Raw genomic sequence first — 26870 nt, forward strand, 5'->3', positions numbered from 1 at the left:
AAGAGTGGTGCGTGTGACCCATCTTATAGGCCTACCTTTGAAATCAACCAAAACACGAATACTTTCACCATCATGTGACATGTTTGTTAGCAAGATGGGGACCCAAGGAGGATTCTGACCAAGCCACTGTCTTGTGCTTTCAACCTATTGTACAACAGGTTTGTGGCAAATATCAATGACAACATGAGTCATTACATCAAGGACATAGGGCCTATACTAGTCATCACATCAATGACAACATACCGAGTCATCAGATCAATTACAGCACTGCTAAGATCCTACTAAGCTCTTTTAGTGACATCTATTGGTGGAGGGCGCAAACACATCTCCTATTTTATCCAAAGATGTTCTTGTCTTTTGATAGCCTATAATAGTTGTATAAAAATGATCACTGTCACAACCCAAAATAAATCAACAGGCTTGTTTAAGGGCATTTGTTATGAATTCTCTTCTTGTCCTCAATTATAAGCCTACTATTAAGCACCTTAGTCTTATATTGTTTCAATCTATTGCACAGAAACAAATACAGCTTCCTCGACTGGAACAATGATTACCGTGTGGCACATATCTCACTGTAGATGACATTCATATTATTCAAAGCAGCACTTGGCTGTAACACAAGGCAATTTGTTTGTGGTTGAGCTGCATACTTCTGGGCAGTGACAATTATTCAAGTCCGTAAGAAAAAACAACATATACTTCAGTACTGTATCAAATTATCAATGAGTGATTACTCATTAAAGTCTCTAAATGGGTCGAGAAATTAACTCATGAACGTCAAATACTTGAGGCACATGTCAATGTTTTATATTGGTATACTTTTAACTGCAGAAGCACTTAGTTGCAACTTCCAATAATTATTATTAACTGTCCCTGATCTGTACTTCTAATAAGTTAAGCCAGTTATGTTCCCTTATTAGCATATTTCACCCATTGCCCACACTCCGACATCATTTGAATGCATCATCTCATCTCAGCCAATGACGGTATGTGAGCAGCAGAGGGGGCACTTTCAATTCAGTTGAGGAGGTATCAGCTGAAGTCGTGATTGCCAGTCAAGGATGTGTGAGTCATTTCTCAGTACCACGTTGTCCTGGACCTTCCACGTGTTGCTGAGTCACTGTCCACAGGGGAACAGGAGGACAGGACATGTAGAGCCGGCTTTGACTGACATGTCTAATGGGCACACACTGTCTGGGAAACACCAAGTGCCAGCAGCCAGCATTGTCATTCGCTCTTTTTCAAAACAGGATGGAAGTGACTTAAGTTATGAGGGCTGGGTAAAACACATTATCCTGCACTTCACCTTGGCATTTTATGAATAAGAAATATTGATTGCAGGTCAGCCTACAAAAACCATTCCTACTTTGATACAATAGAGGATTCATGGACATATGTTTAGCAATTTTAATGTAAATATGTTAAAACCTACTACCCAAGTACTCTCTTTAGAAATGTACATCCACAAAATAAAACAATATTTTAACATTCAAAGCCAGTAGAGGCACACAAAGAGAGACACGTCTGCTTTTTTATTTGAATTTATTTATCTTTAAAGAACCAATACGAATTGGGGATGTTTTCAAAATGGGTACAATGATAAAAAACTGACCATTTCATTCTTCTCCATGTTGTCTTTCAGATTAGATCTTAGGCTCTGTGTGTACGAGTTTAAATATGAATATTTAGGGAAGTCCTATTGTAGCCCATTGAATGAATGAAAGCCGGAGAAGTACCTGTTGTAGGAGTTGTTACGTTATTTTCCTGTTTTAACTGCCTCGATGAGTGTCTGTTGTGTGTATGTGTGTATGAGTGTATGATGTGTGTGGTGTGTGTGCGTTTACGTGTGTGTACATGTGTAATATGTCCAGCAGGGATTGGTGGGCGTATCTGAGGTGGACTGATTATTGCACTCCAACAAGATAATAAAAAATAAAAATAAACATGGCTCTCGAAGGATGAAAAAAAAATAATAAAAACAACAAAACTATTGGATAACAAAGTGTCCTTGACCCTGCCAAACTCATAACTGCCACACATATCATATTGTGAATAAATATTGCAGACATATTCAAACTCAGTGAATCCCTAAACTGAAAGTGACTTGAAGCGAAGTGAAGGGTTAAGAGGAAAACATTACTGCATTTTCAGGTGAACGTTTGAGTTTTTGTGCAAAAAACAAAACACCCCAAATCCAAAATGGACAGTCGTAATGTGTGTTCTTAGTTTAAAAATGTTTTTTTAAAAAGGTACATTATTGTGGCCTAATCATAGTATCCATAATTAGTGGAAATAAAAATCAGAATCTCATTTAACATTACATAATATCATCACCATGGTTTGTGTAAAAACAAAAATTCATAAAATGGAAATTGCTATCCCATGATTACAACTGAAAAACAAAACAAAAAAAAAAACAGGATGGACTCGAGTTGAAAAATAATTCTGGCCCGTGGTTGAGCAGTATAACCGGGAGGCGGGGCCTATCTGTGTGCTTTGACCTTCCATTCATTGGTTCGGCTGGTGGATCCCCAGATCTGGATTCATTCATTCGACCCCTCGCTTGCTCTCTGGATCAATTAACCATGACTCAGTGTTAACAAATCATCACAATAATTACTGGTAGCACTCTCTTCATTTTTTTTTCTTTTTTTTATCTCCCCGTGATGGAAGATTCCCCACTAGATGCACATAAGAAAGATGCACTGACAGGAAGCCTACTGCACACAGCAGTTGTGGCCGTTGGTATCCTTGAACCGCAGACGCATTTTCGGTCTGTATTTCTCGAGGTAAAGAAGCTGTTTGGAGTTGAAGGCTCCACGCCTCTTCCTATGAAAAGCAAAGGGAGGGGGAAAAAGTAGAGCAGACAGAACATTAAAACAATGACAACCACCAAAGAGAGCAAAGAGCATGTTATAGTAGACAAGGTTATTACTGTAGTGATCAAAAGAATAGCTTTCTGTCAGAAAATTAGATAAGCAGATCAATAGGAATTTTACATCCGTCTTAATATGATGCAGCTGCTACAGTTAACGGTGCGTTAGCTTAGTTTAGCTTAAGGAAAAAGTCAACAATATCTTCCTTTCCAGCACCTTTTGAAGCTCATTAATTAATACTTTATATGTTGCTTGTTTATTCTTTACAGAAACTGTGTACAATGTATATAAAAAAAAAAAGATTATGGAGATGTATGTGCCAGAACGTTTTTGGCAGGGAGCAGTAACTACCTAGGGTTTCTGCACACCAACAAGTTGAATAAGTATCTGAAAAATTTTGAACTACTGATTTAACCCCTGACATCTTGCAGGGCACGGCTTTGTTTCTAGTACCAGACAATCTAATTACAATTGACTATAGACAGACAAATGGCATAGTCCATACGTTGTCAACAAACCAAAAGGAAAAAAAGGTGCAGCTAATCGACCTCATACACAACCTCAAATCACGGTGTTAAAAAGACAAGGGTTTGTTGCCTATTTCAAATGCACCCCATTTCTAGTTAAACAGTGTACAATTTACAGACTAAAGATCAATCTTTATTGAAACCTCAAAGTTCAAAAGTAGGGGGGGGTACTACTTACTGCCTTATGAACTGCACAGCGTCCTCATACTTCATCCCAGACTCAATGAGGGCTAAGGCCACCAAGACTGGAGCGCTGAGAAGGTGCAGAAAAATCCAGTGGACCAGTTCAGTGAGAGAATCACAGAAGGGAGAGAAGCAAAAGAACAGTTAGATTAAATGCCATGGTTCCATAGTAATATGGTGAGAGGGGGAAAGGGAGGGGGTTTGAACCTGGGAAACAGGCCTGGGAAATCAACAGGGGTGCACAAGTTCACCGTTCACCCTGCTGGGACACAGGGTTCACACCTCGAGTCTCACACACACACACACACACAACTGATAAGTTACAGTAAGACAACCTTCTCCTTTCTCACCAGATGAGATAGAGAAAAAATAAATATAAAAACTTTCTGGGCCGCTTGACAGGTCAAATTCTCTGTGCTGAGGGAGCATTTCCACGAGTTGCTTTCACACAAACTTCACGGAGGGACAGTATGTGAGAAAGAAGGGATTGAAAGAGGGAAAAAAGACGATAGTGTTGAAGGAGGGATGAGAATACTGTTTAAGAAAGGACAAACAACAACAAGGCACATAGCTGCAGCCTCCCACGCTACGAAAATGTTGGCTGGCGTAACGTAGATGAGGCCGTAAAGCTATGGAAAAGCCCAGATGACTGCAGTTAACACGGGACGGCGAAGAATGAAGAGATGAATTCAGAGAATGCCTTGTCTAACCCCATACTGCTCATTATACAGCCTCTGGAATGCCGCAGAAATGAAAAATGGTGGACGTCACCGAGATACGATTGGCATATTGTGCGTTTGTGGCCGGGAGAAACACTTTTTTTCACACTCGCTGGCCCGCGCTACGTCCGTCTGCCTTCTTTGTTTTCACACTTGCCGTGTTGTTATTGTGCTTAACCCATCTGTAATTCGCTGACAGGCTGGCCCTGCGCTTATGATATCAGCACAGCGCTTGTGCAACCTCATGACCAGACAAGATCACATGCAAATGTTATTGCCCTTCCTCTTGCAAGTCTTCAGAGGCGACGGCAGCCTGACTGTTGTCACCGACCAAAGATAACTCAAACCAGCTGATTGTCCATTTATAGAGCAATGACAGGAGGAGGAAGAGAGGACAACCATTCCACACATACTAAATCAATTGCCTGTGTGTATTTAAGATGAGATACAGAAGTGCAGGGACGGATGAAGAGGTGCAGTGCAGTTCACACCCAGCGTCGACTATGTGATCAATAGTAAAGCAGCAACAAGTGTTAAAACGGAGGGAGGGGGGTGGAGAGGAAGGCTAGAAGAAGATACAAAGATTAGGAGAAAAACAGACTTATTTGGACACTAGCAGAACCACAGATGATAATATAATAGGGAAGTATAGCAGCACAGGGTGAAATTAGGTCACATGGGTGGCGTCACACAAAGGAACAGGCTACTGCTGAGAAGCTAATTATTGTTGGAGCCTTCCAATGGGGATTTTCAACTTCAAGATAAAGAAAAAAACAACATAAACCTTTGTACATGGGATATTTGTTTGGTGTTTGAGTTGTTCAGAGAAAAACTTAACACTCCGTTTTGGCACAAATTATGCAAACTACAAAATGCAAGACCCATGCTCGTCCCACCTCACAGCTAAGTAATTAGCTCCAGATACTTACTTACTCTCTCTTTCCACCAGACTTACTAGAAAAAGACATTTGTTTTCACAATAGTGCCTGGTGGTTTGGGGCAGTGATGTAACAGCGAATTTTATGTTTTTTTACACTGATTTTTTTGGGGGGTGAAAAGGACAGTATTAATGGATGTCTCAGGTTACTCTTTAAGAATAAACAAAGGAGCCAGTTAAGGCTGCCCCAACACCCCGTGAAGCCCATCCTTTGGAAGCATTCCAGGCACATCCAACTAAATGGATTATATACTCAGCTTGGTCTGGGAACACCCTAAGAAGCCCCAGGAGTAACTAAAAGACATAGTTTGGAAGAATACCATTGTCTAAGCTAGTCTGATAGCATTGTAGCTTGAATTCTTATTAGCAGCCAGATATAGACTGATGACTATCTTTGAATGGAACTTTCTTTTCCTTTAAGAGGGAGTCTGCGATTCTGAAGAACGCTTGTTGTCAAACTCACTTTTTGTCCAAATCAGTGAATATACGCTCACGAGCCGCTACCTGTCCATAGTGTGAGCGCTGAAAAAAGATCTGGTGTTGAGACACAGCCTTGCCCCTGTTAACAAGTAAGTTGACAAAGGGTACGTAAACAAAGGGGGGCCACTGTAGCTAGAGACATGTTTATAGAACCTAGGCTGTGTATTAACACTGGAAGTAGCGGATTGTGAGGAGATATTCACTGATCTTGACAACAAAAGTTCTTCAGAAACGCTGACCCCACCTTTAAACCGGACGTGTTTTAGACGCACAAGGAAATACGAACTAATCCATAATCACAATTTTTGTTACAGGACTCAAGAAGATTTACTAGTTAAGTAGCAGTAGGGTTTTTTAGGATCAGAAACCGTTCAAAGGTTGACTAAACAACAATGCAAACGCTCAGCACTGCCTCTGGAGTTACTTTCACGTCACTGGATAATAACAAAGCAGCTATAGCCACTCACCGGCCGAGGCCTGCCACACAGTGCACAGCGATGCAGCAGCCCGGTTCCTCTCGAAACTTGGTGTTGAGCAGCTTGAGCCAATCGTCCACAATCTGGGTTGGAGGAGGAGCACCATCGTCAAAGGGCCAGTCCTAGAGGAGATAAGACAAGAGGTGTGTATGTGTGCAAGTATGTTTTAAGGTGGAAAAGGGTAAACGTACAGTAAATAAAGGCTGCCGCAATTGTTGTGTGGGTGTATACGTTAACCGTCTGTTGTTTACAGAAGATACATGAATGAGGTTTATAAGCTTGTCCATTGAATATATGACAACACTGTTGAGCCCATACTCCACTTTTGGAACAATAGGTATATCTTTAAAGTTGTATCCCAAAACAAATGTGTCTGAAAAGGAGAAAGGTTTCTTTGCAAAGTGTGCGGTCAAAACATGGTACAAGGTTCCAGAAGATCGTGGTGGGGTCCATTTCAGTTAAAGCGTTCAAGTATAGGTTGCATACATTTTGTTCAGCAAGGGACGTCATGTACAGCTATAAAGCGGCTTTGTACATACCTACATAATGCAATGTATGTCATTTAGTTTTATTGAAGAAATTCATGTGTGATTATGAAATAGTTTTGCCTTCTAATTTGTATATTAGTAACTTAATAGTTGTTATTCAGTGTTTGAGTCTGAAATAGATGATTTTACATACTGTACCGGAAAATGTCAATACAGTTCAATAAAGTTCTTACCACAACCTGTATCCCTTCCTTCTCCACAGGAGCCTTATCATAGGTGGCGTCACAAACTCTCACCAGTGTGTTCACGTGGCACTTTTTCAGCTCCTGGCAGACAGAAGAGAGAGGATTTTAGACACGGATGAGGACTAGCAAACTGACATGTACAGATACTGAAAAAGACAAGATTGTAGGCCTACCTCTGTGAACTTGTTGAGCGTGGCATTGGTGGGGTTGTGGGTGATGAGGAACCTCATGCACTCGTAGGAAATCTCGACTGCAGCGGGGCGGTTCATGTTGGCGAGACGGCTTAAAAAACAATTACAATACTCTTACAAAACAAAAGCGACTTTTGGCTCAGAAGTCAGCAAAGACTGCAAGGAGATTGATGTATTCTTTACAATAAATAAAAATGACAACACGTGGAGAAGGATGGGTCAAGGAGGACAACAGGTGTTCAACTACGGGATGATATACACAGAGAAAGGGAACAAAAAAGCATAAACTAGTCCACAGTACTCCGGGATGTAAAAAAATAAATTAAAAATGAATTAATACAAAACAAAAAAATTAAAAGAAAAAAAAAAGATGGAGAGACTATCCAGGAGTCATCCAATCAGTTTACCCCATTCAGGAGAGCTGTATGTGATTGGCTGTTCGAGGAGAAAGCGGAAAGCACTATTTCTCGTGTTGGAGTTGGGAGAGGCAGAGAAGTCTTGGCCAAGGACTACGCGATATCCCAGGGGGGGGAGGGGCCTTTTGAAGAGTCAGCAAGTTCCTAGTGTGCTGGCGTTCAGGGGGGTTTCTGGGTAGCGTAGTCCCTCGGGGGGCGGCCGATTCACTTCTCCACGGAGGTGAGGTGCTGTGCCTGGCAAAATTCTCCGCTCACACACGCCATATAGGTGCGGCTGAAGTCGACACAGAAAGCCTGTCAAAGAGAGGAGAAGGACCAGAGTGAAGTGAATGACAGCTGGAAAACAAGTCTGAATGCCTGTCAAACATTTGCCTAAGCAGTTAACAGCACAGCACTGTCAACATAGGCTTAAGGTTTCAACTGTAAGAATGTTGTCGGACGTGACATACGAGGAAATGTTCATTATTACCATACCTGGCCAAATATGCCGTTTTGAAATATCATTTGAAATATACCGATTATATCTGAATGTTGCTAAGTCATTAAGAACTATATATAATATCTTAATAAATATGGGTCAAAATGCAACAGTGTTTTGCAGGAACATTTTAAAAGATATGACAGCCTTTCCTGGACTATGTAGCAGCGCTGAAGTGACCTCATGACACCTTTTTGACTTTTTATTTTTTGCTTAACATTTACCTTTAGTTTAAACAATGAACTTAGAAACCTGTTAAGTAGAGTACGCAATGTTAGTCGTTTATTTTATTTTGTCTTTTGGTTGTGTGTTCACTTTTTCAGTTGTGTGAGTGTGTTCCTTAAAAAAAAGAAACCAAAAATAAAGTATTTAAAATGCAACCACTTTTTTTATAGAGCACTTGCAAAGTTTATTTATGCCTCGTTTCCACCGAGTAGAGCGGATCGGAGCGGCTCAGAGCGGGACAGCTCACTTTTAAGAATCTCGATGGTGTTTCCACCGCCGACCCTACCCTTACTGATAGGGCGGGGTTTAGGCTGGACTGCGATAGCCGCCGCCAGAATGTGGGTCAAACTATCGGGCTGTGGAACAACTGTGGTCAAGCCAGCGGTCTCTCTTTTTGCTTGGTCAAACCAGCCGCTTCTTTATTTATTCCCCCTGTGTTGTTGTGAGCACAGAGAAGGCTCGGTGCAACTGATAGAGTGTGAGCGAACAGCGCTGGCTGCGGCAGCTACGTGACATCGTTGCAGTGGGACACAGTGTAGCCAACTAATTCATTTAAATGACGAGGAAAAACACCACACTATACACAGTGCCGCGCTCACATTTTCGCCAAAACACAAGACTCTCTTCACTCTAGCCGAGGTGACTACACACGGCGGAAATGATTCTTTCGACCAACTGTGGTCAAGTCAGCGGTCTCTCGTTTTTGCTTGGTCAAACCAGCCTCTTTTTTATTCCCCCTGTGTTGTTGTGAGCGTGTAGGCTATTTACTACTATCTATGGCGTAAACACACAGAGACGGCTCGGTGCAACTCATAGAGACAGTGAGCGAACAGTGCTGGCTGCGGCAGCTACGTGACTAGCAGTGGGACACAGTGTAACCAACTGATTAATTAATCAGACGAGGAAAAACACCACACAATAAACAGTGCTGTGCTCACATTTTCGCCAAAACACAAGACTCTTCACTCTTGCCGAGATGACTACACATGGCGGAAATGATTGTTTCAACCAATCAAATGACGGCAGTGTGTAGCTCCGCCTTTTCGGCACCCTTTCAGGCGGCTAGTACCCCTACGGAGGAATACTGAGATTAGGAGCGGCTCAGAGCGGTTAGGTGCGCTTAAACCGTACCCTACCCAACTTTTGGCAAATGAAAAGCCAAACTACCCGGGCCGAACCGCTCCGATCCGACCCGCTCTACTCGGTGGAAACGAGGCATTAGAAGGTGATTTTTCCCTCCCTTGGTTTAAATCCTTGGGAGAAAATTGCAAATTGGCACCTATAATAGCTTTTAAGAGTCTTAAAAAACAGGGCAAGTTTGTGATATGCATAGCACAACAATGTAGTGTTTAACCCATTGATGCCTGATGCTGAATCATAGTATCTCCTGCCTGTCGTGCAGCATCAGGCATCAATGGGTTAAAAGGACCCTGGCACAGTCTTATCAATATTGGAGATCAATGTCAGGAGAACAATAACTTCAGTTTCCAGAAATCCCCGTCCCCCTTCAAAAAAGGGGAACCACCACCGCTGCATCTACCGTCAAGCCTTAGTAATGAGTCCACTGTGAATTGAAAACAACTTTCATTTCATTACATCACATCACCCAGTTCACCACCTGTCGCCAAAATGGAAACTAATATTATGCACAGTTATGGAGCACTTTGTAAACACATGCGCTTCACAAGAGTGTCTTACAAAACAGGTAATGTCTGGTTTGGAACTAGCCGGGGAGCAGTCAGTCAAAGTGTGCCAAGTCCTCAAAAGTCTGAACCCAGCCGCCACAAACTGGCTGGAACCGTCTCAGAGCAACAGAAGAGGGGGATGAGGGAGGGAGGGTGGGGGTGCAGCAGAGGGAAAGTGAATGACGAGAGCCGGCTATCACTACGTACACAAAGTAGTGGGAGGGCAACCGGGGGAGAGAAAAAAGGGCTTGGACTTCGGCACTGTGTCGAAGGCAATAGTCACAAGGTGAGGATTGCCGAGTGGGCAAAGCTTCAAACAAAGCACCAGCATTGCAGTCCCACGCTCCCGCTATTCACCTCCTTCAGACGGACACAAGCCTCTCTGTGCTCTCTCTCTGTCTCTTTCTCTCCATTTCACTCACACACAATTTTGTCTGGACATTTATTAACTCAACTGTAAGATGGGAAATAGAAATAAGATTTATAATTTGTCTCTCAACTCTACCAGTTTGACTTCAAGTAAAGTTGATGAGACCACATTTGCAACAAAAGCCCACTTTTCAAAACCACACCAACTTACTTCCACCCACTTACCCCACTGTCACTTAACCTCACCCTTAACAAGGCCACTGTAAAAGGGATGCATCAACCCGTTTTCCTCTACAAATGTATTTCTTCCCCTTCTATGATTTATACTTGGCATTGGCAATAACCACAAGGATACTTTTTTCTTGTGTGACGTCTGAGATCCTCAGTGATGCCCTTTAATAACCGCCTATAACCTGTAATGAACACATTGTGGCATTGCTGCATGCACACAACTAAACTTTGAAAAAAAAGAAGAGTAGCCAGACATTAAAGGCCTGTTTGCCGTTAACCCTACAATTTTATTTTTTATTTTTTTACAGATTTATACTAAATAGGATCTCCGAGTTCAATACACCTTCATATTCCAACCGGTGAAGTAGGCCTTTAATGTCTGATATTTATGGGATAAAAAAATAAAATCGGCCGATTTAATCGTTATCGTAATTTCTCTGAAAATAATTGGCATCGGGCACCCAAAAATCCATATCGGCCGGGCCCTAATTAAAACCTGACTTCAGAAAAGAGACAAGACAGTTTAGAGAGACTGAAACACGGAGGAAACACTGAAGAACAAAAGAGCCAACAGACACACCACAATGACAGTTTACGCTCACAGATTGAGGGAAACAGGATTTTGTGTGGCTGCCTAGACAGACGCACAATGTCATACAGTCAGTCTGAGTTTTAACTGCAGCTTATTTTGGAGTTTCCCAAAGGCAAATTGACACGACCATAATAACATTTCAAAGTTAACACACAGGTACACATGAACTGAAGAACGTCTGGGCTAGGTGGGAATCATGACTAATTGTTAAAAAAGATCGGTTGCTATTCTCTCACCATGATTACCTGTTTGTTTGCGTCTGAATATACTTCTCCTGTAATGATCTGATGGAGTGAGACCTTGTCAAGCTTACTACTTACTCTTCATAAAGTAAAAAAAAAAAAAAGCTACTGTCAACAAGTGACTCATTTTGACAAGCTTTTGAGTGAGCGTGTCAATAGAGAAGTGATAGAGAAAAGAGGATTGTTGTGAACATCGAGCCCGTCAGCCTTCTGGACAACATGCAAATCACCCTGAAATTTGCAAACTGGTTCTGCAGTTACACACTACACGGACGCAAGAAGAGTAAAAACAAACAAACGCATACGTACGTACACACACACACACAAACAAACACATAAAAAGCTGTTTGTAGAAGCAAAAAAAACATGTTTAAACCACACAGGAAACAAGAAGCCATGTACACAAAGGCCTTAAAGCCTAGTCGGAGAACAAGTCCACAACCTTCTGCCGAGTCAAACGTGCTTTTCTGTAGACCTCGTATCCTCAATCATACGGTCCATTTGCGGCCGAGACTATCAGCTCAGCATTGATTATCTTGGCGGAGCTGCACAAAATAAATGTCATAACAGCTCACAATTCAATGACTAGGTTAACCTCAAGTGACCATGCCAGCCTTTGTATAAATACTTTCAGCAAAGTGAACTCCATTTCAACGTCAGTATCAAGAGACAAATATTACATAATACAATAAAAAAAATCCAACTTCAATGTACAACATCCTATCATTGGGAGGGTGGTGGATTTACTGTGGCAGGAATTATTAAGCCAACTTTGTTTTGGGACCAATTACACAGCTGTAGCAGGTAGAACAAAACAAATGTCAAAGCAGCACTTATGTATTTCCCTTAAAAGTAGAGTATGTTTGGGGTTACATCCGGCCTGCAGTGCCTGTGTTTCTATGTTCAACTGTATACTAAACTGGGAGAAAGGTCACTCAGTAAAGGCAGAGGCCCACGCAGCGGCCTGGAGAAAGCTCCCTTGGTGCCCCGTTCCTCATCACATGTTCTACAGTTGAAGGGGAGGGGGAAGAGACAGAGACAGAGGAGAGGGCCTCATTGAGAGTTGATGGGGAGAACTTCCCAAATCAGCTGGCCTCTTCCAGAAGTCTGCTACTAGTAGTGACTAAGGATAAAGAACAGGAGGAGAGAGAGTGCGATGGGAAGTGTGTGACAGCGCAGAGTAGCAGTACTAGCTGATAAAGGTTGCGGTATCTCAGGACAGAACAGGACACACAAACCTAAACAGGCGATTAAGTTGCAAAAAGCATGGCAGTCAAGGGGGCATGGGTATACTGCAGCCGCCAACTCATTTTTGGATGATTCATCAGTCTGCCCGTCTGTCAAAATACAAAGCCTTTACAGGTTTTATTAGTGAGCTGAGCACTTAATTGCTGTGTGCGATTTAAGTTTAGAAATGAGGCAGCTATTTATTTGCAGGATTATACAGTAGCAAATTGTATGATTGAGTATTTTCCATTGAAAAGGCTCATATTGTCAGCAACAGATTTGGAACACTTCCGGGGGAAGTTGTAAAGGTATCACAGATACAGTGCGACAGAGTAGACTGCTACAGTGAGTGTATTAAATGAAAGTCTTTAACAATCTTTGGACTGTTTTTTATTGGAATCACTGGCAGCTCTTGTTGCAAATAGCTGTCAGGTGGGCAATCTTGAGTCACTCTCGCACCACTACGCTGAACAAGATACAAAATTTAAAACGCAACACTCTTTTTGCTCCAACTTTTTTCATGAGCTGAAATCAATAATCCAAGACTTTTTGCATGCTGTCTAATCAGCATCTTAATATAACACAGCTGTTAAGGTAGATGGATTAACTCGACAAAAGGAGAAGTACTCACAAACACAGATTTTAATTTGTGAACACAATTTGCGAGAAAAGGGACTTTTGTGTAAAAAGAAAAAGTATTAGACCTTTGATTTCATCTCCTAAAAAATTGGAGCAATAACCTGTTGTGTGTTCTGTTTATAATTTTGTTCAGAGTACATACATGACAGTGTCACAAGCTAGCTTGGGCAATACGTTTGCCGCAAGGGGGTCACATTAAAATGAGAAAACCACTGACAGATTATACAGCCTGAAAGAGCATGGTGGCAAAACAGACTTTTATAGAAAACATGGAATTTCTGAGTCCATCCATCTTCTTCAACCCTTGTGAAAGACGTTAGTAATACATGCAACGCTGTCTGGTGGTCTGATGTTTAGTGCCTGAGTCCCGTTGATGTTTTGTCTGCAGCCAGACCGGGCATGACCAGACTGTACTGCCTTAAAGCAGCTGGAGAGGGCTACATCGCTGTGTGAGAGCCCAGGGGAGGGGGGTGTGCCTGTCATTTGCGGGAGGATGGATGGTGAGTGGAGGGAGGGAGGAAGCACTATACTCCTTGAAGTGAAAGATATGGCACAAGACTGATAAAGGCTCTAAACACCCTTCTCGCACATAACCACCTGCTTGCTGCTACGCCCAATGCACACACTTCTCCTTTTTAGTGTCTCATTTTAAGCTGTGTGCTTCCACAGAAACAAATGCAAAAAACAAGATGCATACCAGGACCGCCACAATCAAACCTAGAGCAAGCGTGAATCAGTGGGGAACAGAAATGGGGCCAAGTGTCACAGAGACCGAGACGTGTCTTCACTCCCGATGGCCTAAGTTAATGCCAAATAAAAGATAACTTGGTATGCTTGAAAACGTCAAAGAAGACAGGGGACTAAGGAATAGTAACGTGAAGAAATTTGTAAGATGTGAGGGAAAAACATCTAGGAGGACATAACAATGGATATTCAAACTTAAAACAAGTGAAAAGGAGAGCGGGAAACCTAAAAGTTAAGCTGAGAGCTTGGCAGTTACTGTGGCTGAGATAAAAATTTAAAAAAACACAGGGTCACACCTGACCCAATGGTCCAGCTGGAACCTTGCCGTGACGTCAATGCTGTGTTGATGGTGGGCTGGGTGGGAGGATCTCACTGAAAATGGGAGCCGTCCTTAACTTAACTTTGTGCTCCCCGCCAACAAGAGATGAAGAAACACCTATTCACTCATTTCAAAACGTTGAGCAGAGGCCAACTTTACACAGACCAGGCCTTCAGTACATTTGGTGAAGTGTGAAAGCTGGTGTCAAACTTGGGCATGGGCCAGACACCCAGTGTCTGGTTCACCTAAAAAAACCTGGGAAGGGGTCTCCACACAGCAAGCTGGACTATAAGGAAAAGCAGTGAGGAATTCAGAGTAATTACAACAACACTGTCAGCTCATCTCCATGAAGTAAGCCATTGGTGACTGTATACTGCTGTACGTCCAGTTTTTTTTTTGAAGCAGTAGAATCAACAACTGAAACATTTCTTCTATGGATTTTCTGAGCTCCTGTGCCAGTGTGTAAACGCTGCCACACTGAGAAACACAGAGTTTTGTGGATCCAATAGGCTTAATCAACTTTGTGTCAACTTGTTTGCCGACTGGCTTGAATGTAAACAACATGCATCATTCAACATCAAAAGGTTATGCAATATAACTTCAATGTCAGAGTCACCAAGCCTCAAGAAGACCAAAGTACAACACAAGTAGGGTGAAATCCTGTACTGTACTGTTGAACAACGAGAAATAGCCTAGTGTGAAGGTGCAGGTGCAGCTGCATTGTGGTCTGACACAGTTCTCTCTTTTTCATGTCAGAGGGAGCCAAGTTACAATATCAAAATGAATTGCATTTCCAATGTTCAACAAATGTGATGCAGATGGCACATACCATTGCACATCAATCAAACAACAGGTCAGGTCTCTGGTGTATGAAAACAACAAACCCTCAGTAACATCTTCCAAACTAAATTTGGTTCATGAATGAAAAATGGTGAGAATGCCCTTAATGCAAAATTCAAAGCCTTTAGTAGGTCACAAAATAAGAGAATTTCCAAAATGCCCAATGAAGACAAAAGTGTGCTGTGGACTTCTGGGACACAGTCCAAAACTTGAAGAGGCCAGACAATGTGGGGTATAGTAACAGGTCACCACACTGTTGAGCAAACACAACACACATGAGGAAGGTAGTGTGCAAAACAACTCTACTTCGCCAAAAGTCATGCGTGAAAACACATAGGGCAAGAAACCAAACAAACTACAGTGAGCCACACTAGTTAAGCTTCTAAATCTTTTTTCTGAGCATCACCAGTTTATCTAGTAGTGTAAAACAAGCAAGACACTAAAACACTAAGGCATGCCTCGACACGCACTGAGAGAACTAGGCTTAAATGAAAACTTAACTCCAACAAAGAACCTAAACTGTAGCTGAGCTTCCCCATGAGCAGCAGCAGCACACTCCTGGGGTTTGCAAACGGGAGACTCAGGCCGAAAGTGATTCTTGCAGGTCCGTGTACTCATTGTGTGTGGCCTCTAGCTTTGTTGACCCAATTCTGATAACGTGCCCGCCTATGGATTTCTAAGAAGTTAGTTGTAGATTGAGAGGAAAACTGGCCCACGTCCATTCAAAACCATTTTTTTTCTAAGAACGGCTCCTTTACTTCACCTGCCATGAAAGTAGCGAAGGGTTGGTGTGTGACATAACTTAATGTTAGCAGTGAGGGAAGCATTGCCAACACTGCCTGCACCTTGACCAAACAGAATAATGATAATTAAAACTGCAAGCAGAGATGAACGGGCCCTCTCCTCTCGTGCTGGACGCCGTCCCGGCCGGCCGCACTCGGCGCTTCGGGCGAGAGAACGCGCCGCGGTCTCCTCCTCTTTGGAGCGCGCGGCACAGTAATACCTGTCACCGGAAGCGCGGAAGTTGCCGCGACGCACTTGATACGGACGCGAGGACGACCTCAGGCCTGGGCTCTTACCAGGCGGGTGAAGTTTGGAGCACAAGGGACAGTGCAGAGCAAAATTACAGTGACTTCCTGTTTCGTGGGAATGATGCCGAGAAACTACGAAGGCCACGGATCCAATAGAACCGGCTTCCCGTGTAATCATTGTCTCTAGACCTCCCTGAGCTGCTTTGAGGTTGATTTGATCAAGTGTGTAGGACGTGGAGGTAAATAAGTAGCATGCAATATTTACTTGACCCAGCAGTTGGCGCTCTCACTTTATATGAATATTAGCATGCGGGCTTCCTCAGGCCTTGGGTCTCATTGACCATAAAACATTTGGAGAAGATGAGAGTATGGTGGAGTTCCTGTATAAAATAGAACACTTCCTGTTGATTTTGGGGCGGGGCGTCAAGAGGCTTTTTTGTTTGTACTGGGATTGTACATTGCTGTATAAAATGTGGTGCATCTAAGTGTAACACAGCCTGAGTTATGACCAATCAAAGGGTTCATGACGTCCGTTTTTGATGTTTTTTGGCGAATGAGGCGCCGGTGCTGCAAGACGGTAGTTCCGGATAAAACGAGCATTCGGGTATATCATCTTCCATGTCGGAGGACATACCCTATCCTGTGTTTTTTTTTTTGCACAAAAAGTTGTTATGTGTGCACTTTACTCTGCAATCCTGCAGAGTAATGTGGAGTTATGACATTTGGCGACATTTTGGAGAATATCGGCTGCCATCTCGTCATAGTTATTCGGAATCAAACAATTTTTTTTGGTGTATCTTCCATGTCTGATTAGTGTCCCTAGAGTTTTCATTTTGCTAAATATATTCCTGCTAGGAGTAGTTAATTTTTGAACATTGTGATGATTTGAGAGTCAGAAATTCACATATTTCAAATTAAAAGACTTCCTGTTTTTGGGGTGGGGCTTCAAGAGGCTTTTTTGTGGGGCCTGCAAAGATACATTTGGGTTTTAAATTTGGTGCAGCTAGGTATAACACAGCCTGAGTTATGATGAATTAAAGTTTCATGAGGTCCGTATTTTATGATGTGTACGTCAAATTTGACCCCCTTTAACTCCCTGGTTCTGTTGAGAATTTGAGATGTTTCCGCAATTTAACATCGGGCAAGCGTTGAGTACTTGAGCAGTGGTTTGACGTCGAAATGCGAAATTATGGTTTTGGCGGTTTTAGGCACTAAATCCAAAATGGCCCACCTCCTGTTGATTTTGGCCCAGGACATAAAATTGCATTTATGTGTGCCTTGGGCCATTAAAAGTACAAAAATTTCAGGCTTCTAGCCCAATTTTTGAGCATGCATTTCCTGAAAAACTGTTTTGGCCACTGGGGGCGCCTTTTTTTTTGGAAACCAACGATAAGTTGCAATTTTTTGCAGGATCAGAGTTACCGCAGAGTTTTTCAAGTTTTGCATGACGGGAAGTGGGTGAAAAGTGCCGTCAACCCCCCTAATCGTCGTAATAATAATCATACCGATTACAATAGGGCTTTCGCAAATTTCTGTGCTCGGGCCCTAATTAAAAAGTGCCAAGAACACACCGAGCCGACTACTGACTTTCCGTACGCTATGCGCTTGCGCGGGACGTAATGTCTCCATAACAGCAGGCGGCGCTAATCTGTATTGTGGCCCAAAAAAATACGGAAGCCGGAAATGATGGGACAGCTCTCTAGTCCATAAACATAGAATTACGTATTTATATTTATGGGCCATAAAGAGCACCATTTTTAGCAGAGAGTGTCGAGCATGGTGTCGAGCAGTCAACAAGGGTTGATGCATGTGAGTACTCGTTGAACGAAACAAACAAACACATTAAAACAATGGCTAGCTGTTTTTAGCTGTTTGTGCTACCCGCCTCACTTCCGGACTTCACTGATTTGCTAGCACTCCACCAATCAAATTGCTCCGACTGAAAGACTGAAAAGAAGCCCAACGACATCTACGACGGCCGACGTCACCGAACACACCAAACAGATTTGTGTCCCCGCCCCCTCCAGACTCTCCGACCATGCCCGATGGCCGATTATCGGGCCGGTGTGTCATGGCCTTAATACGTGTCAGATTCAAAAGGAAAATATTCACAACAAATGTACTATAGTGTGTTTTCTTTTTAGCAAAACATGCTTAATATAGGTTACATAGTACCTTTATAATAAAAGGTTCCAGACAGCTAAGTGGACAAATTAAGTTAATAAATTGGCCCTGGTCACCTAATCAGAGCCTTATAATTATTGGGACATAAATTATGAGTCACAAGTGGGCATGTCTGTGTTTACCTGTGTCAAGGTGGAGCCATGCACAGACAGTCTGAGTCAGGCTAGCCACCGTCTTGGGTTTTGAAACATAATAAACCTGTGTTTTGCACAGGGCTATTACCACATACCCCTAAAATATACACAGGCGGCCCACTTTGGAAAGGGCTCAGGAAAAACCACAGGGAAAAAGACAGCATGGTACTCTCTGTACAAAATTCAAATGTAGCAAAAGGGTCACAAACATATCAAAGAGGGCTTGGAAAATAGCTTTAAAATCCTGTAAGATAAACAAGGTTTTGTGACAGATTAAGATGAGTTAACAACACAAAGCATTGTTGACAAAATGAAACCAAAACAGTGAGAGCATATCAAATATTTTGTAAATTAATTTAAAACAAAACATTTAGTAAAAGTCTGGAGAGGGAGCACAATACACTTGAACCATCTAAAGTGAACTGTAGTGACAAATGTTTTAGCAGTCTGTGCTGTACTGAGGTGTGGATGAGTCATTTAAAAAGGTGGAGTCAGTGATTCTGGAGAATGCTTGCTGTCAAAATCACTTTGTTAAAATCAGTGAACATTTTCTCATGATCAGCTACCAGTCCGTACCGTGTGTGGGTGCTGGAAGAAATCTGGTCTTAATACACAGCCTAAGCTCTGTAAACTGGTAAAGGGTCCACCTTAGTTAATAACATGCCCTTTTTCAAAGCCTAGGCTGTGTATTAACACTGGATTTTTTTTCAGTTTACACACAGTACAGACAGGTAGCGGATCGTGAGGAGATATTTACAGATTTTAACAAAAAGTGATTTAAACAACAAACCTTCTCCATAGTCACTGACTGCACCTTTAAGAATGCCGTGAAAGGGCAAAAGGCACGCTCCTTTGTCAGTTCAAGAGAGCACATTAAAGAGTACATTAAAATGCATCCCCATATGTTCTACACATTAAATTGCTTCATCTCGACTTTGAATATAAATTCACGCAAACATGTTATCCTGGTTGCATGAGGCTCATTGGTGTTCTCTCTCTGTGTGGCTTTCTCCCTCTCACAGACTGGCATGCATAGGAAACCCACTCACTCTCCCGCCCATCCAAACTATCATAGGCGCACGTGTGTGACGTAGTCTGCAGTGCACACTGTTTTACACTGGTATTTGAAAAAAAGAATAGAAGAGAGTTAGTTAAGGTGTTTACCAGTTGGGACTAGTAAAAGACTAGAATTGGCCTAACAGAAGATGGAAAAAGGACTGCACAAAAAACACGGAATCCATCGCCTGGAAGATGTGGAACAAACACACAACTTCAGTATATTAGTGATCAGGTAGGATTAACGTGTGTTGTGTTATGAACGTTACTTTCTGCGTTTTAAAAGGCGTCATCTGCCTATGACACAGTTTTATTCTGTGTGTCGGAACGGGGACAGCAAATCCATGTTGACACGACACAGGCTGTGATATACGCTGCTGCCATGCGTGTCGCCTCTTCTTGATAAGATCCATTAAGCATTTACTGTATTATTCGTCGACAATGGCTCAGTTAATGGGTGTGCACACTAGGGACATTTTTTTCTGACTGATAACAGTTACTCATTTACCGATCATTTACCTTTTACCGACAACAGTAAAAGTAGCATATTTATAGTGACATTAGGGTTGTGCCACGGATCAGAAGTGAAAATGAAACCTAGCTAACCTGACCTTAAAGTGGTCGAAATAAATTGACATGCATAACAGTTTCTTTCTAACCATTTAACTGATTGTATTAATCTAAAGTTCAACTTGTGATGCTGTGCCAGGCCTGTATTTATTGTGTCATTACACTATTTGTAGTCCATTCTACTGTACACAGAACACAATCACTCACTTTACTGAAAATGTCAGACATGTAGAAAGATAATTATCATGGCCATCTAAATGTTGTAGACATTTTGGTAAAAATATGTCTTTATTCTATCTTGTATTCAGTAACAGGTTAGCTCTCTGAGCTAACAGAGGAAAGGAGCTCATCTTGCCAAGGAGCAGCGTACTTGTTGTTCTGGCTCCTTGTGTCCGTGTAAATAGATCTGGAGAGGTGAGAGAATGTATAACCCCGCCCCCCTATGTACATGGACAGACAAACACCCCCTACGCATGCACTGGCACATGGCAAAGGCCACTTATCACACTGCTTTGCCGCCTCTGAGTGAGCACAGATAAACAGTGTGACGATCAAAGGCCTCCGATAGCGCTTGGAAGGATAGCGAGGGGCGGGGGGGGGGGGGCGATCCCATCTCTGGAAAGGACTGAAAGAGACTAGGGCTCAGTACCTTAGAAATGGGAAATAAAAGAGGAAAACATATCCAAACAAAGGCTTTTTCTGTGCCTGCTGTGGCCTAGTTGCACTTTTAAGTACACTTGACACGAAAATTAAAAACCGGCCAACTGAACAATTACATTTGAAAGAGAACCAGTCAGGCACAAGCCATCACATTTGACTATCATTTGAATGAGGCTTAAGAGTGAGAACACAAAGTAAAACTGATTTGCTGCTGATAAAAGGAGCAAAAAGGAAGTCAGATATGCGTCTCAACCAAAACAAATGTTCCTGCAAAAAACACGCTCCGACAAAAGGCTCTGGACAAAATATCAAATATTTACTATATAATTGTGATAGTTTTGCGAAAGACACAAAATACAATAACATTGTTACTCCTGCAATTATCTCACATGTTTTTCTTCAATCCGAATGCTCAACTTCTGGAAAAATGTACTGAGTTGCTGGTCTCTGCTCACAATTGTAGAGAAATTGCTGACTACCGCTACTTTTCAGGAGCAATTGCACTCTGGAAAATTGTAAAAGCAAATGACAATAAAACTAACAACTGAATGTGACGGAGACAGCTCTCACTGTAAAATGGATAAAGCTTCTCATTGTATAGTATGTCTGTAGAATTTATGTAATAGGAAACTATTTGTTTACACTTGAAATTACATATTAAAAGAAATAAACCTGTCGGGTTAGAGCCTATATGATTGACACATTAACCTGTTCCTAGTTTGGATGGATCACTGAATAAATGTTGGAAATCATCCATTCAGAACAACAACGGATGTGATTTCGCAATGAAGCCACACAGTTAAAAAGGTAGGGCAGCAGGTGAGAGGTAAAGAATGCTTGTTAAAGGATCACTCTTATCCAGCATACAAGTCTTTGAAATGACCGTCGGCACTTCCATCGATGTGTATTACTGTGCAACTAATATCTCCCCAGACAGGACAGGTAAATTGTTTCCCCTTCGTTTTGGTCTGGAATATGGGTCGAGCAACTTTGTCCAGACATCTCTGAGCTCCTTTAGGTAAATCCTAATCTCTAAACCTTTAAAATCAGTTCCAGGAACTTTGTCGCCCAGTCTAGACGGATACATACATCATGGCAGTGAGGCACAGCTCTACCTGTTTACCAACACATCAATTAAGTAGTAGTAATAAAATCTGACATGTAAACAGCTACAGTGCTAATTAGTCAGAGTAAAAGGTGTTCCTTATATCCTAGTTCACAATTACCGTACTTCCATTCGAGCAACTAACTGACAGGCATTTTCCCGTGGAGCTAAACTAGCTTTATGTGTCATTTCCACTGAGCAGGAGAGTTCAGTTCGGCACTCAACAGACTGCAGTGTGTAGCTCTACCCTTTTGGGATGGCTTGGTCCCAACAAGGCTTTAGAGACAAAAGGTTCGTGTGTATGTGTTGCTGGATTGTGGGTGTATTATTCTTCTTCTTCTTCTTCTTCTTCTTCAGGTGTCAGAAATGTGTATCAAAGTTGATTAAGGACACAATCAGTCACAATTTACAATGACAGAAACTTGGAGCGGAAAGTCTGCACTCTTCACTCAGTTCTACGTTACTAATTTAAAAGTCTAAAATAAAAAACAGGTTTCAGTACAGGAGGCCGACACTCAGCAACAGACAGACCTAGACAGGAGAGAATGCCTGCTCACATTTTTGCCGAGAGGTGCAGAGTCCCACTGAGACATCAATTCTTCTGACATTTGGAAACTAACCCTGCCTTCTGACAGCAGCACCGGTGGGGGGGGATGCCTGTTGCCATAACAACAATTATCTCAGCAGTTGCAAGCAACAAGTGCTCCTGTAGGGAATGTTGGTGTCCCCTGTGAAGAGACCAGAGAAGAGCAACGGTGCTCTCTTTAAACATTCACAGAGCTAAGCTGAAGAAGCAGTTGGTGGTGCGGATTTGAAGAGGGTCGGGGTTCAAAGCTGATCGCCTCCCATATGCAAACACACGAATCTAGGAACTGTTTGACATGTGAAATCCTACTACCTTAACCGGAGGCATGAAAAACACGCTGTGATCTTAGATCAGCTATTCTTTGCAAATCCATATTTGTTTAGGGTTATTCACACATGGCATGCCTTTAAAGCTATAGTGCGTAACTTTTTCATATAAATGAATTTGGGTCACATTCAAGCCATCGCCAAACGAGTTGACACAAAGTTGATCAAGCTCATCAGCTCCACAAAACTCTCTGTATTCCTTAATATGACAGCCTAACTGGTGTCCCCCTGTTACGCACTATATGTTTAAAAGGCTGCTTAAGGAAATGGAGAAAAAGGCCAAGCTCAGGTGAAAAATAAAACTGGGCATTAGCAATAGGGAAAAACACGGCAAGCATGTGTATGCAATAATAACCCAGCAGTTTCTACACTATGGTACAGTAGCTTCAAAAAGTAGAACACCTTCTGGATCTGTAAAGGGGTACCGGGACATAAGCCTATACAAACAACAGCTCCAATAACAATAACACCCTTCCCTTAACTATAGCATGTTTTGGCAAATGGACAGTGTTTTGCCCTGCTAACTGCAGCTCTAGCTAGACAAGGTAGTTGTAAACACAAATAACAAAAGGAAGATCCTATCCCTACCTGTTGCTATAGTTTCAGAAGGCAGCCTTACAGTAGAATCTAGAAAAGGTGTCAATCTGTCGGACAGTGCCAGTGCTACAGAGCCAGTGCCTTTTGCTTTATCCCAGCGCTGTGGCAACAACAGTAAACGAACACCATGCCTACCGGGGCTCGATTCATCAACCAATACACAGCACAATAAACACACAAGGTGCCCATGGCTACTAATGCATAATTATATATGGCTTTTCACTTAATGGCTTGAAATGAAGGGGGGAAAAACAGCTGTGGGCATCTAATCCTAGCTTTCCACTTTGGGCTGATTTCAACACAACAAAAAATTGCTCTTGAGCCAGGGATCTTAGCAAGCTAACAACACAGTAAAGCCAAAGCTTGTGTTTCATTCTCACCACAGCCAGATGCCCAGCGGCATAACTACATTTTTAAATTGGCCAAATCTGTTAAGCCAGTCACTGTGGAACGGACCTCGTCAACCCTACCTTTCAACACTCCAAGCCACCCTGCGGAGAGGTGGGCTGCATGCCAGCGGGCTACAACAACATAGGTGATCTTCTCCCTCAGTAACCTCCTTGGTAAGTTGGAGTCGTGTTACTGTAAACTGGGCTCGCCTTTCACGGTTACGGTAACCAAGGCTGAGAACTTCCCCACTTGTCACATCGGCTTTTTAATGCAGCCTGTGTACAAGAGGAACCACACTTGTGTTGGTGTAATATATCATGTGGGCGTCCCGTTGATTAAGGCTCACACTTCAATCTTAAACATAGACAACATTATTTGTGAGCAGAACAAGGCAATGCAAATTCAGACTAAACCGATACCATCAGTCAGCTTTTTAAGCAAAGCATCATATTGTAACTTCAATTGTGGATCAAGTTGAGATTTCCTTGAAAGACAAAAACTCATAAATAAGCTAAATGCACCTTCACATTTCTTCAACATTAATTTGGGTACCCAGGGTATTCAGTGCCGACCCTGCTTTTTGGAAGGCAGGGCTCAAAGAGGCAACTGAGGAGATTCAGCAAAGGCAATGTGAGAAATATAAAAGGACACTACACCATGAAAACAGTTCCCAGTAGAAACCCAGATTACAAATTTTAACCTGTAAATGACCATAATGTGTGACCATTACGTTATGCACACTTTAGAGGGACAGAATTGACGCATTTTTCATCCTTCAAAGAAGCAGAATTAGCCTTGCAGTTGTATACGTTTTAAAACATGCACAAAAAAAAACACTACACTGCTCGGACACTGGACCAACAGGTATCCTTATCCTATCGGGACTTTGACTTGTAGTGCAGCATCTTGGGGAATGAGGGCTTCCCACTGTATAAGCCTGCCTTTGGCTGCAGGCTGTGCTCTGAGTGCACTGAGAGAGGAGCTCTGCTATTTCTAGACTGGACTGTGCATCATGTGTCAATTAGGTATAATATAAAGCAGGTCACCACCAGTATGGGTGACCTACTTCCACAATATAATGCAAATAGAGCATAAAGACTCAGGGCACTATTCTATAAGGGTTGGGAAAACATGGTCTTTTTGTGAAACCAGCGTGGGTCACTGTTGCTAGTCCCAAAGGTGGTGACATACTGTGACATGCATACAAACTATAGGCTTATATAATGTTATAGAAACAAGTCCATTTTGATACTCCTATTATACATTGCCATGTCCTCGGTTTGTTTTGATAACGGATTGTTTTAACCATCTCATGCCATAGATCCTCTGCCAGCCAATTAGGTCACCTTGCAAGTGACTCATAAGCAGGAATGCATAATTAGCTTACCTGTTACACCAGTTACTCATTGACTCACAGGGCCATGTTGTTAGGAGTGTTCAGAGCTATTCCTTTGTATTAGCTGCCCACTAGAATTTATTACCAGAGGGGAGGCTGAAACCAGTGAAAGGTCATAAATTGAAAACTGAGAGGCATGGGAATGTGCTGCGGCCTTTAGTGTCACAGCTGCTCCAGTCAACTTCCTCCCCAAGTGCATTTCCTCATTTCACTTCATGCGACATGGCTATGGCTGTATGGTCGGGTGCTTTCTGTTACAGGAAACCGAACGAGGCGTTATTATAGACCCAACCTAACCCCAAGTGTTTGCTCCATTTGTATTTTGTTATATATATATTTTTTTATCGTTTTGCATGGAAGGCTGACAAATAGACTGAGTCAAAGTCAAACCGGCTAGTTTACAATAATGACAGTAGCTGGGACAGTACAAACGGGGCTCCCCAAGACACAGCTAGCTACTGTACAGACAATGTCCTGTTGTCACTCGCTGTCCTTTCGTTATTTAAATGTTTTCTCGGCATATGGCTTCAGATAAATGGGTCAGCCCGTTTCTCTGGGTCAAGATTCGTCACAAAGGGCGGAAGGCAGCTAGCTCAGCCGCTAACCACCTCGAAGCCAAAGCGTCTCTCAACCACCGCAGTCTGTCGGTGGCTAGAGCAACGAAAGAAGCTGAAAACACTGGGGAAAATCACAACAACTGCTAGTATTTTGAACATCTACACGGTGCCAATGTGGTGAACGGTAGCCAAGACAGCAGTCAAAACGTAAATCAAACCATTGTTAAGCCTCATGTTGTCCAAGAGGAAAATGCTACCTTTACAGACAGACCCCAGAGCTCATTGTACAACTCAGGGTAACGCTAGCTCTTATTTGATTAAATATGACGACGTTCAGTTTGGACAATAACATGACGTTATACGACAACCGTTTCAAAATCAACACAAAATCCAGTGACATCATACTCATATTGGTGGACGAAACGTTTGTCTGGAGATGTTCCTTGAATATTATTCTAGGAAATAGCCTTTGCCATAATAGCAAGCTAACGTAGCTACATTAGCTAGCAGGCTAGCTCAGCTCCGTCACTTTGTTTTTTCCCCAGGAACGTTTAGCATTCAGTCCAGCGATATGTCAGACTCGACTACCTCGAGGGTGGCTAACACCTACGGGCATAAATATTAAGGTTTTATTATAACACGGGTTAGTGCGACTTTCAACAGTGTACGTAACGTTGTAGCCTGCCAAAGCTCTACCCTGCGAGCTAACGTTAACGTGGCTACACACTGGTTCGTCCACTTATACAGTCACTCGTGTAACTTTAGCTCCCTTGTGTTGTGCTAATCATCTCGCAGTATGTAGCCCAACTTTTCATCGGGCTCTTGCGGCTCCGCGGCGCTGCAATCGCGGATGATCATAATAAGAGACAAAGCTCCAAGAGATCAGTTTACATTAGTTGTGTTAAAAGTTACTTACAAAGAGCAGGCTGAACATTGAAATCTCGTGACTACCCCGGAGAAAGTGGAGGGAGTGTAGAAAGCGCTGCCAGGTCGCCTTTTTGTTCCTCTTCAGTGTGGTGGTAGCTTCAATTCTAGTCGGAGGTCTGGACAGTTGTCGGGGAGGAGCCTCCTGAGCCTAACGACACATTCAGGCACTGTCGGAAATACGACCTGCGATGCAGCCCCAAGCTAGTGGGCAAAGCATAGATA

General features: G+C 42.5%; 1 protein-coding gene across 1 annotated transcript; it reads right to left on the reverse strand.

The window, feature by feature from the left end:
- Positions 1–1533: 1533 nt before the first annotated feature.
- ptp4a2b (protein tyrosine phosphatase 4A2b) lies at positions 1534–26762 on the reverse strand. The gene is made up of 7 exons (XM_080045923.1): positions 26638–26762; positions 7530–7832; positions 7105–7213; positions 6920–7012; positions 6190–6320; positions 3582–3656; positions 1534–2829 (listed from the first exon to the last, which is right to left on the reverse strand). Exons 2-7 carry the CDS (start codon positions 7532–7534, stop codon positions 2718–2720), a joined length of 525 nt encoding a protein of 174 aa, XP_079902049.1. The 5' UTR covers positions 7535–7832; positions 26638–26762; the 3' UTR covers positions 1534–2717.
- Between the last annotated feature and the right edge of the window lie 108 nt (positions 26763–26870).

Source organism: Ammodytes marinus, assembly GCF_949987685.1.
Source record: "Ammodytes marinus genome assembly, chromosome: 17".
NCBI classification, from domain to species: domain Eukaryota; kingdom Metazoa; phylum Chordata; class Actinopteri; order Uranoscopiformes; family Ammodytidae; genus Ammodytes; species Ammodytes marinus.